At 42.3% G+C, this 15653-nt stretch overlaps 1 protein-coding gene across 4 annotated transcripts in view; it reads right to left on the bottom strand.

Moving 5' to 3' along the window:
• The window catches only part of SPIRE1 (spire type actin nucleation factor 1), a 127046-nt gene extending 113826 nt beyond the window's left edge, over window positions 1-13220 (bottom strand). For all 4 annotated transcript variants that reach the window (XM_039706204.1, XM_039706206.1, XM_039706205.1 and 1 more), the window contains exons 1-3: window positions 12613-13220; window positions 12270-12274; window positions 736-773 (exon numbers count right to left, since the gene is read on the bottom strand). In XM_039706204.1, coding sequence (XP_039562138.1) covers window positions 736-773; window positions 12270-12274; window positions 12613-12905 — 336 coding nt within the window. In that variant the 5' untranslated portion in view covers window positions 12906-13220. The remainder of the gene's footprint in view (window positions 1-735; window positions 774-12269; window positions 12275-12612) is intronic.
• Between the last annotated feature and the right edge of the window lie 2433 nt (window positions 13221-15653).

Here is a 15653-nt window from a genome sequence, read left to right as displayed (position 1 = left end):
GTTTTGCATTCAGTCCTGGATTATATCTATGAATCTGACATATAAAACAATTACAACACTAATCACAGTTTAGTATATACAGAAATATATAGATTTAAATAACGGTCAAGATATAAACCAAGCAGATTTAAGTGCATTTGTGTTTCTATTGCTACCCCAGCAAGACATACAACAGTATTTCTTGGACCCCAAAACATTGCCCAGTAATAAATTAAAGGTCATACCAAAAGTATCTGATATCAGGATGCTTTAAAATGAACAAGCAACCCTGAGATCACTTGCATTCCCTGCTTCCACCCAAATTCTCAGGTTGTGAAAAATCACCAAGCCATTCCATAAACACTAAGTATTTATTCCATGACTGATTAGTCCTTTCTAAGGTAAGTATAACAGAATAATTTATCCAACAGAAATTACCCACATTAAATATTATTTAAAATACACATATGTTTTTTAAGATATTAATATAAAATAAGATTATACTGGCTGCATCACAAATCTTTAATCTTGGTTTTGCAAAACCAAACATCCTTTTTTTCCTGTATTTTTGAACATGAGACTAAATATCCCATGTTAAGACACACTTATCAGCTGCCAGTGAAAGTCATAAATACAAGAAACACTACAACTTTGCAATAAGTCCACACTGTAACTATACCACATCTACACTATAAGTTAATGAGAAAGAGCTGAGCTAAATCACCACTAAGAGAGAACACAAAATACTTCTCTTACCTCCATTTCTGTGCAGTGTAAACGCCCTGATTTATCTGTAAGAGAAAAAAAAAAGTTTTCAGATAAAGAGACAATGGAAGAACAAAACTAAAAAGTTGAGTCACTTCTCTTATTTGAGTAATTTCCAAATATTCCTTGTCTTACCTGAATCACACATTTCAATAATATTTGTATTATATATGCATCCTGGTATTAAGAACAAGAAGGCCCTACCCTTTTTATTTGGATCCTTTACAATACTGTCTTTTAAAAAGATGTGTCTTTAATGCCTCGCTTCATTATTTAAATCATATGATTGATGTTTAGCCATGGAGGGAACATGAAAACATGTTGGCTTAAATTAAGCAGTAGCAAATAGTTATTTCAAGAGAATAAGCAGCATTAATTCATAAACTAGGGAAAAGCCACTGTTTCATCTGCTACTTCTGGGATTTCAAAGAGTTCAACAGAAATATGAAGTTCAAGCAAATGAAAGTTAAAACATTACTATACTATTTTTGTAAGTCCCACTTGTCAATTTTTGCATTTCCTCTGAGTTCAGAAACATCACTTAGGAATTTGCATAATAAAGAAAAATTAAGTTTCTGAACTGTTTCATTAAATGGAAATCTCAGTTTTCTGAAACACAAAACAGTTTTATACCAAAGTGGCTTGACAGCTTAGCAAAAAGAAGACTGAAATTTCACAGCACATTAGGAAAGCATCATTTCATTTAAATCACGAAGTTTATAATTTTGTATTAATAATCCTTATCAAAGTAGGGCCAAGAAATCCTGACAGGACGATTTCCTGCTGGAAAAAAAATATTCAAGGAATTTAATTGCTCCACAGTAATCTACCCATTTGAAAGGGGATCTCCCAAAACTTTCATTTCAAAATACACGGATATAAAATTTTACATTTTTTGTCTTAGCTTTTCAGCTTTATTGCATTCACACTGCTGGTTTAGAATTTGCAGCTTTGGACCCAATAGCACAGAGCCTACAAAATGCATGACAGAATTCTGAGATCTCGTGTACTCAAAAACTAGAACAGGATGCGTTTGCTTGACTGTGCACGCGTATTCTAAGAGCACACGTTCAGGTGATGATTAGGAAGGATTTACTGCAGTAGTTTGGAAAAGCCTGTGATTTGTACCCATAATTGGACGGACTATTTTATCAGACTGGCTGACAAGCCCAAGGAAGCTCACCCAACTGGCTGGCACAATGCTGGCACAGAGGAGTGATCCCACTGACTTCATATGACAAATGTGAACAGCAAAACACTCAGCTCTGGGAAGAGTCACCTGCACAGAAAAACTTAATTTTTCATACTGAACTGGTCACCTTCCCTTTGGAACTAAAGGTTAAACACGTCCTGAATTAGTAGGGAACACCCACCTAACACGGTGAAAGTTGTTTACTTTCCTTTTGAGCTGTTGCCAAAGCAAGCTAATGCTTAGCACTGGTGTCTGACTTCAAAACCAAGAGCAAAGAGAGTCTTTAAAAGGCTTTTGCATCGCATATCATCTTTTCTAAAGGACTGGTACCTCTGGTTCATTCACTTTCAGAACCACATAATAATTTTTTTAGTGTTTAAAATGGTAACATTCATGTGATTGTTACAAAATATAAACAGGGGAAATTTGCTGAGAATGTTTTTAACTGATAGGATTATTAGCAGATTTATTAATATTAGGGGCTACTTTTGTGAAATCAAATGTCAGGTGACTAAAACAATGTATCTTTTTGATACAAGATGATACAAGATTAATTCAGAGAAATGTAGTCAAGACTGGGGAAGAAAAAAAGCACAAAGCTTAAAAGACAGCTTTTAAAGCTGTCTTTAAAAAGACATTACTTTAAAAAAATTACTACTTCATTAAGTACTAATTTTAAACCAGTAGCAATGCAGTGCATACACTAGGCCACCAATGTCTGCAATCATTGATAGTTTAAAATATTCGGACTTGCATCTCCTACTGTCTAAAGGAACAGGAGCCAAGCTGTCCACTAGATCCTCTGAGTAGCACCAAGCACTCATTGCTGCACCTCCCAGCAGAGCTGAGATCCTATGAACATCCTTTTAGCAGAAGTCCCAAACAAGTCCTGAAGCACAGGAAACAAATAAATCAGCCGGGACCAAAACAGGAAAGATAAAATTTGAATTTCTGAAAGTAACAGCAAGAATCTTATCTTGCAGCTCCTTTGATAAACTTCCATGAAAGCTGTTCCTCAAGGAAAAGCACTCAAACTCTGGAGTGCTTTTTTTATTATTAAACTCAACTATCTACTCCTATTTACACCAGTATTTTAAACCCCAGTAGAATTGTCATGAGTGCATGTGCTGGGGCAGGAAGGGGGAATAACAAGTCTTTCATGCATGTATCCTAGCTGGTGCAAGTGACTGACTTACAACATTTTAATATACACGGCATTATGGTAATTATAACCATTCCATGTGCCTCTGTACCCTGAGACCAGCTATACACTTAGCACATTTCCCAAAGCTGTTCACAGTCACTTGTGGACTCACTCCATTGGGAATTTACCACATTTCTGAAGAGATCATTAACAATACTGTTGATGCACTCACATGCATCTATCAAGACTGAAATTAATTCGCTTTTATTTGGCCCCTGCAAGCCAGTTTATACTGGCTTTATCTATAGTGGCTGGGAGTAGAAATTTCGTCTCTCTTCAGCTGACATGACTGAAAAAGCAGTAACTTGTAAATGTAGCCTAAGGGTCACACTCCCTTCATTAGCACTGGAGAAAACGAAATTCCCCAGAAGTCATAGAACAGTCTCTGCAAGCAGGATGAAGTGCTTCTCTGGTAAACAGGTGAAGCCTTAATAAATTATTTCAGCTGCTGATTCTTAACATAAATGAAGACTTTTCCAGACTTCAGAACCATTCAACTAGATATTCATCTGTGCAGCATTTTTACCACTCTTACTGCCAAAAAAATTCAACAGTAATTTTCCATGACAGTTTTCAAATAAAAGCTAATGCATTCATTACTAGTAAACAGCATAACTTTAACTGTCAACTGCAGTTTATAAACAAACTTGGTTTGGAAAATTAGATCATTTTTCACTCTCAGTTTGTTGAAATGCAAAAACTGAAGAGTTTTTGAAAGAAGGAAAGTGACTTACATTGGAGGTTTCCTGTATTTCTAAAAACAGTCTTCAGAGAGAAACATTCAATAGAAAAAAAGAAAATTAAAAAGAAACCCCAAACCTTCACATTCATTTTTTGCTCTTCAAAATTTCTATTTGAAAACCCTGAGCAAGAGGAGTCATGACAAACTTTCCTCAAGCACCAGGGAAGACTGTCTCATCCCTTCAGGCAGGAGCTCCCAGTACTCCTACCAATGGTAAGAAGCACACATTTAAGAGTGAGTTTTAAAAGCAACACAGATAAGTCAGTATGTTAGAATAGACTGACCCAGCATATTTGTAGGACAGCATGTGGGATGTGCCAACCCATCTGCACTCCTCTATCTGAAGAAAAACCAGGCTACTAAGTTGACTTTAGTGATGTGACACCACAATCACACAGCCACCATTTGGGCTATAATCAGCAGATCTAAGAGCCCTGCAGCTCAGAGCATCTCCCTAGCCTTCCTCAGTGTCTCAGACTCCTCTGCTCACATCCAAGGCAGCTTCTGCAAGACAGCTTCTTTCAGAATTGAAATGATAAGCGCTGATTTTTCTGGCAACATTGTGGCTGACGCACATATTGGCAACAAACCTGAAACTCATTTTGGGTTTAAAGATTAATACTGTAAGTAAATGTCACTGCCCACTTCTGCAGGTTTGGAGTGAAATCAAGCTGCCACTGCTACAACAACACAACTGAAGTTGCTCTCAGGAATGAAAGACACTGCCTGTATGCACTGGAGGACAGTGGAAGAAGAGGATGAAGAAAGAAAATACGGGCCAACCTAGGGAAAGGGAGCAAGGAAGAACATGAAAGTCACTAACTCAAGTTCCTTGAGTTGTACAGTCTTTAGTCACACCCCCCCAAATTAACAATAAACTCAATTTGCATTTGCTTTCTGGCTTTTACATCTTCAAGAAGCACCGTAGCTACAGTAGAGAGCTTTTCTTTGCCCTTAAGAGAATGAGGATTCCTCAAGTAAAAAAATAAAAATAAGTTCAGACTCACATTTAAACATCCAGAAACTGGAGTTTTGGTAACTTTGGAATTACCAAAAACTGGAGATTTGGTAACTAATGTGAAACTGGTCAGATTAGTTTCCAAAAATGACAAGTTCATCCATACAAGAGTCAAGATGAGCACCAATAAAAGGAAAGGGAACGAAAGAAGAAAGCAAAGGCAATCATACCAGAAAAGGAAAAGAAATAAATATCCAAAGAATAGGATTTGTAATTAAATGAAGGGAGAGGAAAATGTTGATGTAGGAGAAATGAGCCAAGCTGACGAAAGACAGTGAAAACTTGCAAGAGAAAAAGAAACAGGGAAAAAAGTGAAAAATATAAAGACAAATACAGGCAAAGGATATCCTAGGAGTAAGACACACCAGGATGCAGGGAAGAAGGTCAAAAAGAGCAAGAACATGAGAAAGTGGAAGGAAGCAGACTGGATTAGGAGAGGTAGAGACCGCCTCTGAGCAGGAAGCACAGAGACCCAAGTTCTTAAGAAAAATCCTTAGGCTTTGAGTATCAACAAATCCTTCCTTTAAACTGTAATTAGAAGGTAACAAGAAATGGGATGACATTTTAGAACTTGTGGCTTCTTGGCTATGACTCATGATTTCTGTATCAGACTACAGCTGATGACTTAGTAATTATATGCCTCGTTTTTCTGCTTAGGAAAGGAAAGAGAAAACTGTAAAAATTTTAAGAAAATACAAGGAAAATTCTCAGAGATGTTTCTAGACCAATGGCAATCAGGACTTTCCTTCCCTGTGCCAATCTCTTTTCATGCCTTCTATTTTCTCTATTCAACACTTCATGGAAGTTACTACTACTTTTGAACAGTCATAAGCACTTTTTGTCTATTGCACAAAGTAAAGGTAATGACTAAGAGGTCTTCTGTATTAATACCCTGCTAGATTTTGTAATAAAACCATTTTAAATTGCAAATTAACAAATCCAGGCTACCTTAGTGGTAACTCCTAAGATATAATTACATGGTCATTGTCTTGTCTCATTTCTATTCTGCACAAGGCTGTGATGAACATAGGATTTTTCTATGTTCCACTGCTTGCTCTCTTCAGCAAACTTGTAAGTGTTCCTTCGGATCACATCAATTTTTGTTACTCTAAGATTAATATTGCGGTAGTTCTGCATCTCCAAGTGCTACTGGACTCCATTCATAGCTGCCAATCTCTTCTGTAGATACTTAAATAAATACAGATACTGTACTCATCCTCCTCCACCCTGTACAGGTATCAACTCTTCCTAAAAAAAAAGTGTGAATTTGCAGAGTTCACAAGCCTTGATTTTTATTTTTTAAAATTTCTGTTACTCTGATCACATTCTAATTTTTCTTGGAGCTACCCAATTGCCTGCTCATTCAATACATACGTGTGCTCCTGGCAGAACTGTGACTCCATTCAAGTCATCAGCAGTTTCTCCCATCTTTTTTGATGGATCCAGAGCTTCAAGCAGGTTACAGCTTTTCTAAATTGGTAACTCAGCACTACTGGATCTGTTAAGAACTGTCACCAGCTGTTAATAAACTCTCTCAAGTAAATGAAAAAGGAGTTCTCTTAATTCTTCTCTACCTCAGCTGTCTTTGCACTATACAAAACAACTCATCTCCTTTTGTTCCTCTTAAACTGCACACTAATAAAATACAGTAATGCAATCATAGTTGCATGTGTCATGCAAGCCATTTTAAGGTTTTATCAGGAATAAAACAATATTGTCTCCTTATTGGATCTGATGCTGTAATGTGATATACTAATTCAGAAACAAAGAGCAAACACTCCTCAGTTTCCTTTTAACAGATATTATGAAAAACTTTCTCTACTTCCATGAAGGTATGTTCATTGCCAACAAGCATGCAGGATGTTACATATCTTTAATCCTCTTGTTACCTGCAACATTCCTACTGCACACTTGGCAAACACACTCAGGCTTGGGTAAGATCTATCCACAGCTCTGCTGCCATGCTCTGCTGTCATTTGCACAGCCTGTAACTCTGATCCTGTCCTGCTCTGAATCATCCTGTTCAAGGCTCTCTCTCTTTCTCTCTTTCTCTCTTCCCCTCAGTCACATCATACACTGCTATTGCCTTCCTTTTCAAAGCTCTGCTTGTGCTCCCCAGTCCACCCATCACCTCTCACTGAGCACTGTGGGGTAAACTATCACCTGCAGCCAGCCCTGAAGCTGGACTCCATTATCCATTACCTATTCTGCACCCCCTCCCCCCCAAAAAGCATCTTTGTTCTTTCTTCAGCAATGCCCCATAGGGACATGATATTAACTCTCTGCAACATCATGGCAGATGTCTCATTTTTCACTCTTCTCTTCAACTGCTGTTAACAATGACAACTGAAATTCCATTTTCCTTCCTAAAGCAACATTTTTACTGCATTAGAGAAGAAAATGACTGTTAAAGTCTTATCTTTTACTTTAAGTCATTATTAATACCAGGGACCCACAATTCCTCAAAGTTCTCCTTTCTAAGTTCATATTTCAATGTTTTCCTTAGGAATAAATGCAGTTTTCAGACAACACCAAATCAGAGTTAATTTGTTCACTGCATACTTACCATCTTCAATATTTCTCCATACAAATACAGGCAACTAAGGTCACTTATCCCTGTTGGCAATTTCCTTCCATTTCTTTTGTGTAGGCATTTGAAATATGCACCTTTTTTTTTTTTAACCAAACACATTATTTTGCTTTGCTGAGATCTTTTCTTTGCTTATTTTGTCCTCCCCTACCAGAACTGCCTACAATAGGATGCCCAGCATCTGCTGATATTCACAGAGAGCCCACACAACCCCCAGTGCATGGGATGCATCCATATAAGCCATGACTGGAAGGCTTCCAGTTCATGCTTACGTACTGGGAACCACCCTGATGACAGAAAGCCTGGCAAAAATAAAGCCTAAGCTTTCCCTCTTCCACAGATCAGTAGAGCAAGAAGAGATAAAAGCATCAACTCACTGAGGCTCCTCTCTGCTGTCTAGTAGTATTTTCATCCTACTTGATATCCAATATTAAAATATCTACATAGGCATCTATCTTAAAACTCTTGCACAAGAAAGTGAGGCTCAATACATCAAGCCTTACTATTCTTAAATGCAGATGTTTCTGAATACCCTTGAATTAGATTTGAATTCTGAACATAATTAAATCTTCATCCTAAAGGTACTATTTCTTTTAGCACTATTCATAGCAACACCTCTTTCAAAACTTCAAGAAAGGCTACTCCCACCCATCGTCTTTAAGAAGGGTCAACAAAATTAGAAGAAAGATGGTAGTACGTTTATTTTACACTAAAAGTCATGCATATTTTTTTCAGTAATCCACCAGGGACTGACAGATAAGAATGTCTTCATGCACGCAAGTTGAATTTGCAATTATTCTTACTGTTTCTCCATTCTTGCCTTCCAAAATCTGGGCCGTAAAAGGGACATGGAAGTCACTAAAACTGCCAAGACAACATAAACTATTCTTCTCCAGCATGTCTCACCCTGAGCCCTCCAAGTCCCATAAAAGCCACCATGCAGTCAACTTTTCTGTGATCTTTTTCCTTCAAAGCCAGAATACTCCATGCATTATGCCCTCCTGCTGAACACCTGGCAGATTTCCAAGAGAAAAATCTGCATAGTACTCACTTCTGGTAAGGCCAGCAGTAATTTCCCTGTGTGCATTCTCTCTTAGGGCTGGAGGATGAGGCAAAAGAAGGGCCACTGACACTACCCACAGTTCAGGGTCTCGGGAGGGAGATGAAGGCCAGGAAGAGCCACATTCCTGCCAGCCCTGAACAGCCAACAGCTGGAAGTGAGCCCAAATCTATGTTCAAAGTATCCTTCTTTGCCACTTTCCGAGATCCTCATGGCTGTTCCCCTTCAGGAACTCATGCTATGCCCAAAGTCAGGGGCCACCTTTGCTAAGCCAGAGGTCTGGCACTTACAAAACATCCTCATTTTACCAAACCTGCTCACCCCCAAAACTGTTCTGTTTCCCACCTCTGGGAAGGAGGTGGCATAGCCTCTGTGCTGAAAAGCAAGGGCTCCTTATCCAGCTTGCAGCAATGACACAACCCCAATGAAACAGATTGCTCCACACCCTACAGTATCCTGGTGCCCCCAAATCCTGGGCATGATGTCGACTGCCAGCTCTTGTGTGGGTTTTCTGCTCCTCTATCTATCACTTCATTATTGTTTCAAGTTTATAAAAACATGTGTAAATGCAGTTCTGCAAGAAGAGAACTTGAAAGAGTCAAACCACATGTTTACTCCTAACATTTTAGCTCATTCAGAAGTTATTTTTTATTGCATCTGGCACTTTACTGGATGCCACCATTAGCTCTTTTCATATAAACTGCAAGTTACAAAGACTGCTAAAGCATCCATTAGTCAAGATAATTTCTACACTGTATCTCCAATTCCACCACGGGTATTTCAAAGCAACTCACACTTCTGTGGTATTTACATGTCACTAAGACAACCATAGTGAGCTTTATGTTTATTTTGCATATTCACGCAAAATCTTTTCTTCCTTACTTTGGTTCTGGAAAAGTAAAAGGGTTCATATTGCTCTGTAAAAATGGCTTCATGTGCATCTCTAGAGCAAACTCTGTGACATGACTGCATTTGCTCCCGACGTTGCCCGAGCCCCACTGACAGGCGTGACTGATCACAATCCTGGACAAAGCCCGAATGTTCACTACCCAAAGACACCATTCTTCAGGGATTCCTTTATTTGCCCACACAGGATTCTGTTGTTTACTAAAATAGAAACTAACAGCCAATATTTGTTCCTGTGAATTATCCAAACCTATGCACCAACCTACACCTATACATTTTTTATGTATTGCTAGAACAAAACAGCTTTACAACTCAGAGCATTAACCCGCAGAACCCCTATTGCTCTAACAAACCTCCTGACATAGGCATTTAAATCTAAATTGTCTGAAATACAAAGGCAGGAATCCTTCCTGATCCTCCTCTTGTCAGGGATTCAGGTGATATCAATGGTGACACGAAAATGAACAACTGGGCAGCATTTTCATCCCTCATATTTTTACTTATTTTTAACCAAAACCTTATTTTTTTTAAAGATAATGAAATATTAATAGATCACACAGATAAAACTGGAAAGATCTGAAAATCAGTCTCTGGTTTTATTTAAGGATGGGATTCAACTCCAAGGGCATTTTTCTGCCCCACTATCAGTGAAACTCATCTCTTTCCTATCTCAAGGACATTTTTCTTCAATTTCTATGTATTGTTACTTGAAATTTCAAGTATTGAACATGAACTGGTAAACTGTTTCACAATAAACTGCTTTGGAAAAATACCACCAGTTTCTGCATAATCAGTACTTCTTCCTAAGAGAACTTTAATTTGTATCTTGAAAGTTAAATTATTGTGACCATACAGCTTCAGGGCCTGTTATGTTGTACTGCTCCCCAGGCCACAGAGCCAAAGCACTGGTTCTTCCTGAGCTTTCACTGGTGCAAAGAGAATACAGGAGCCTACAAACAAATACCTATTCCACAGGCTCAAGCTGTAACTGGCTGAGGAAGCACATTAATCATCATCCAAAGAGAATGCAGTGAGTAATAAGGAAAAGAATAGGAACAGTTCAAAAGAAACCAATGACAAGCAAGCCTTCTGTCAGCTCCTCAATATTCAGTACAGTGAACTCCCAACATTCGACGTATCACATATATAACAATTTCCAGTGAAAACCTGCTCCAGGTTTCACAAATCAAGAACAAAATCCCCTGTGAAAGCTTGGAGGATGAGAGGCCTCTGTTTCCAAAGTCTGTTCAAAGTTAGGTAGATGAGGAAGGCCAGGGGCAGGGAAAGGTCCCCAGGAGGAATCCTACCTCTTTTCAAATCCAGGCACCTACCAGCCTGCAGATGATGGAAAAGCGAGTTCACCAAGGATGCTTTAGGAATGGACAGCTGGCAGAAAAATCCCTGCCTCCCCTTCTGCTATTATAGGCACTGGAGGGGCTACTCTCCCTGGGATAGCTCCTGCCTCCTGCTTCCCTGGGAGGTCTTCACAGACTGCTTATCTTTGTTTAGGTACATACACACGGTCTTAAGATTCTCAAGATATAAGCACACACATGTGGTGTTATACAAAATAATACATACACTAATAAGGGGGGAAAAAAAAGAAAAATAGACAGGGCTGGAATATTTTTAAAAAATCTCATCCATCCGAAAATTTAGATGTCATATCAACATACACAAGTTAGCACATGTTGATTAAAGCATTTTCACAGTAAAGCTTTCATGTAAAATAAACATGCTGGATATCAGTGAGGGGCCTGAATTCATATCCAAGTATATTCAACACGCTCCTACAGCAAGTAATGATATTGTGTACGAGGAAATAGGTTAAGTCCACCAATAGCAAGAAAAAAGCCACAAAAGAAAGAAATACATAGTAAACTAATGTATTTCCTGCAATAGAAAATGGAAAGTCTTGATGTCATCTCAAAAGACTGTAAGCAAAAGCAGCACACGACATGCAACACAAAACTCTTCAATGCGCTTGTGACATGCAGATGCCTTGGTCAGGAGAGCATGTTCCTGGAATTTCTGGGTGTCGGTCTGGCATTTAATTAACATTACAAAGACCTGGTTTTTAAAACAATTTTAAAAGCACACCAGATCACATTCAAATGGAAGTCATTATTAGACTCATTACAATTGCAGAACTAAATGATGTCCTTTCTTCCACTAAATATATTTTGATATTTGCATGTACCACTAGCTCCAAACTGGATTACTGCAAGTCTCTGCCAAAAGACTTTTCAGACAGGCACTGTATCAAAAGGCTTCATTAAATTGTAACACCAGGCATAATATTCGTGCTCTAAATGCTGAGGGCTCCATTAATCCCATTTTGTGAATTTACCACTGCCTTCTGAATCACACAACTTTAAAGTGCTGAAACCTCTGTCTTCTCAGAAAATTCTGTGACGTTGAATGTGGACTAGGCTGATACTGGGGAACACCATCATGTATTGGCCACATCCTTCTGCTGCCCATCTTTGATTTCTTTTCAAAAATTGAGCTTTACTTGCAACAAAAAAAAATACTGCTGTTCACATTTAAAATCAGAAGCTTTGAAAGGCTGAGAATAAGACATGCCGCCCTCATTTTCCTTTCCAATGCAAAATACGCTTTCCTGGGCATTTTAACGAAACAGATGGTAGGTGCTAAGCCCCTGTACACGGCTTTCTCACTTACTTAGCGTCAGCACACATCTACATGGATATATTTCTAATAGGTGCCTTTTGATGCCAAACTGTTCCGGGAGCCGCTGCGGGATGCACGGCGCGGCCGGAGGAGCCCAAAGGGCAGGGAGCCCGCAGGAGCGGCGCTCCCGGTGCGCGGATGACACGGGACTGATTACGCACCGGGAGAGACGACGCAATTATAAAACACTGGACCCGCATTCGCCTGCCCGTGCCCGCACGCAGGCGATCGCATCCCAGGAGAGGGGCTCTACCTTTGCAGGCACGACACCGAGATGCCACGGAGACACACACACACACAAACACATAAACACACACACGCACGCAGAGCCCCCACAGCCCCCGGCAGGACCGAGGGGCCGGGCGCTCGCCCACCGCGACCCTCGGGCGGGAAGGGCGGTCGCGTCCCGGACAAAGGCTGATGCAGACGGGCGGCCGCCCGCGCCCGGCCCCCGGCTGCTGCGGCGGGGGCGGCCGGTCGGGCCCGTCCTGCTCCAGGGTGACGGCGCCGTCCCGCCAGACGCGGAGCTGCGCGGCCGCCGCCCCCAGCCTGGCGGTCGGGGTCTCTCCGCGGCGGGCGCGCAGCGAGGCGCAGCACTGGTAACACACGGCCCACGCCTGCTCCTCGTTGATGGGCTGGTTGTAGAGCCGGAGGATCTCCTCCAGCGACAGCGCCTCCGGCTGCCCGCCGGACCCGCCGCCGCCGTCCTCCTCCTCCTCGGCGGCCGGGCGGGAGGCGCCGGGCTGGGGCTCCATGCCTGCGTCCGCCGCGGGGCTCCTCGCTCAGTGACCGGCCCCGCCGCCGCGGCAGCGGCTGCTGATGCTGCTGCTTGCGCTGATGCTGCTGCTGCTTGTGCTGCCGCCCGGTCCCGCCGTGCTCATCCTCTCCGCCCCGCTAGTGCCACCAGGCCGCCGGACGGAGAGCCCGGCCCGCGCGGCAGGCAGCAGGAGCCAGGAAACAGGCAGGAGTCAGGAGGAAGGCAGGCACAGGATCGGCGCCCGGTCCGCCCGCTGCCGCCGCCGCCGCCGCAGGGGGAGCGACAGCTCATAGCAACGCAATGGCGTCCTCGTCCTCGCCCGCCCCCGCCGCGCGGCGCCGCCCGCCGCCGCAGCGCCCCCTGCCGGCACGGCACGGCACGGCCCGGCCCGGCCCGGCCCGGCACGGCAGCCATGGAGGGCGCGGGGAGGATTCACTCGGGGCTGCCACGGCAACCGGCGCCTGCACCGCCGGCCGGGCCGCTCGGCTTACAGCTCTGCCGGAGACAACGACAGACGTGGGGCACTCCTCCCACAGCCCTCGGGCCGCTGTTTCTGCGCCGGGTGTTCGTAACCAGCACCGCCAGAAACAAACAACTCCCGGCGGGACGCGGGATGAGACTCCCGGCACTCCCGAGGGTTAAACACTCGGCACCAACCTGCGCCATCACGGATACAGCGAAACGTGTTAGCAGGGCCCCGCTTTCCTAGCGGGAGGGCGAGTGCCTTGGAATTACAGGGTCTGCCCTCCCAAAGCAAACACTTCCCCCGTGAAAGCTCCATCCTCGGCGGCAGCAGCAAGGCTGGAAGTGTCCAGGATACACAGAGAGGCTGGCAGAGCTAAACCAGCTCAGTCTGGAAAGGGAACAACCAGGGAATCGTTTTCCAAGCAGCTGGGAACTGACGTCCCTGCCTCTGAACACACCTGGGCACCACAAGGGCACAGCCCTTCATGCCAGATTCGCCCCAGGCAACCGAGCACTTTCACGCAGAAAAACATCAGGCTAAATAACACTTCAGTTTCAATTTTTGGTGCTGTACCTCTCAGATGTGAAAGGAAACTCGAAATGCCCCGTTCGCACCGGATCCACGGGGAGCCGGGAGGGACTGAGGGACAGCGGCGGGCGCGCCCCCTGGCGCACAGGAGCGGCACCGCGCCCGGGCACGGCCCCGCCGCCGCCTTCCAGCGGCCCGCTCCCTCCTCGCTTCCCATTCCGCTTCCAGCTCCTCTTCCCATTCCACTTCCAGCTCCTCTCTCCCCCTTCACTTCCCGCTGTACTCAACGCCGCTGCTTTTTTCCTCTTTCCCCTTGTGTAACATACAGCGGTGCATACAAGATAAAAGTGGTACCTGAATAATGCTGCTAAATCTGGCGATATTCACCATGCAACATGATCCAGCTTTTCAGGCTATATTTAGATAGAAGGAAATTGGGGGAGAAATTGTACTTGTGAAGCTTTTATCAGCATCCTATATGCTGGATAACAGGCAAACAAATGCATTTTTATCTTTTGGGAATAAAAAAAAAAATTAACACAAAACCAGACTTGTAAAGTTAGCAGCAGTGGTATAGAAAAGTTCAGTAAGCCCATCAGCTTGTCATTTTGCAAAGCATAAAGACCTAAAGATACTCACCAAAAAAAAAAAAAAAATTAACACAAAACTAGACTTGTAAAGTTAGCATCAGGGCCAGTAAGTACATAATGTACTTATTACGTCCTAAATTTAAAAAACCTCAGTGCTGCCATAGGAAGTATTTAACACCTCTTGAAGAAAAAAGACATAAATGGTGTCACACTGCCACACTGCTGATTAAATGTACATGCAAAATGCCAACATTCACTCCTGCCGTATGTGTTCCAAGATTCTCTAAGGTAATTTTTTTTGGTCCAGCAGCAGCAGAAAGAGTTGCCTTTTTCTTACAAGGACAACCAAAGGAGGTGGTCATGGCATATCACTGACACAGAATGGCTTCTACAGAAGGAACCAAACAGTTTCAGATGTTCCAGCCACAAGAAGAGATACCCGGAGTCCACATGGGGAAAAATCTGAGAAGTTTGGTATAGAAAAGTTCAGTAAGCCCAACAGCTTGTCATTTTGCAAAGCATAAAGACCTAAAGATACTCACCAAAATCATCACCCACAGGTTTAAGACAGACAAAATCACAGATGGCTAATTAACTACAGATCTGAGCATCAAAATTAGACAAAATCATGAATGGCTCTAACTTCTACCTCAGAAATTTCTTAAGGTAACAAGAGGCAAAAGACACCAAGTTTAACTACATTATCTAACCCATCATAGCTATTCACATGTTCAGGTACTCAAGTCTTAATGTGTATTTTTGAAATAAATCCATATACTATTAAATTCACAGAATAACAAGTTTTACCTTTATCTGACTGACAAGTTTTACCTTTGAAATATGCACCTTAAATTCACAGAATAACAAGTTTTACCTTTATCTGACTGAACTGTTCTCAGAAGCTGAATGCAGAAGTTATTGTTAGATCCATGAGAGGGAGAAGTAAATTTTGTTGTCTGAAGGACACATGCCTAAACACCAGTATTTCTGGATCTCAGTCACTCACAAAGTACAGCCTGTACACTACAGGGAAAGGTGAGGTACCAAAGAGTCTCTTACCCTGCAGAGGTAAAGCAGACCCAAATAAACTCTTAAACCAATCAGAACTGCAAAAAACAAGCTAATATTTTTTGGACACATTTCAGTAACTTGACTCAACTTC

This window comes from Passer montanus, unplaced genomic scaffold, assembly GCF_014805655.1.
Source record: "Passer montanus isolate IOZ18808 unplaced genomic scaffold, ASM1480565v1 scaffold19, whole genome shotgun sequence".
Classification (NCBI taxonomy): domain Eukaryota; kingdom Metazoa; phylum Chordata; class Aves; order Passeriformes; family Passeridae; genus Passer; species Passer montanus.
Note: the sequence above shows the minus strand (reverse complement) of the source record. Positions and strands in the feature narration are given on the sequence as shown.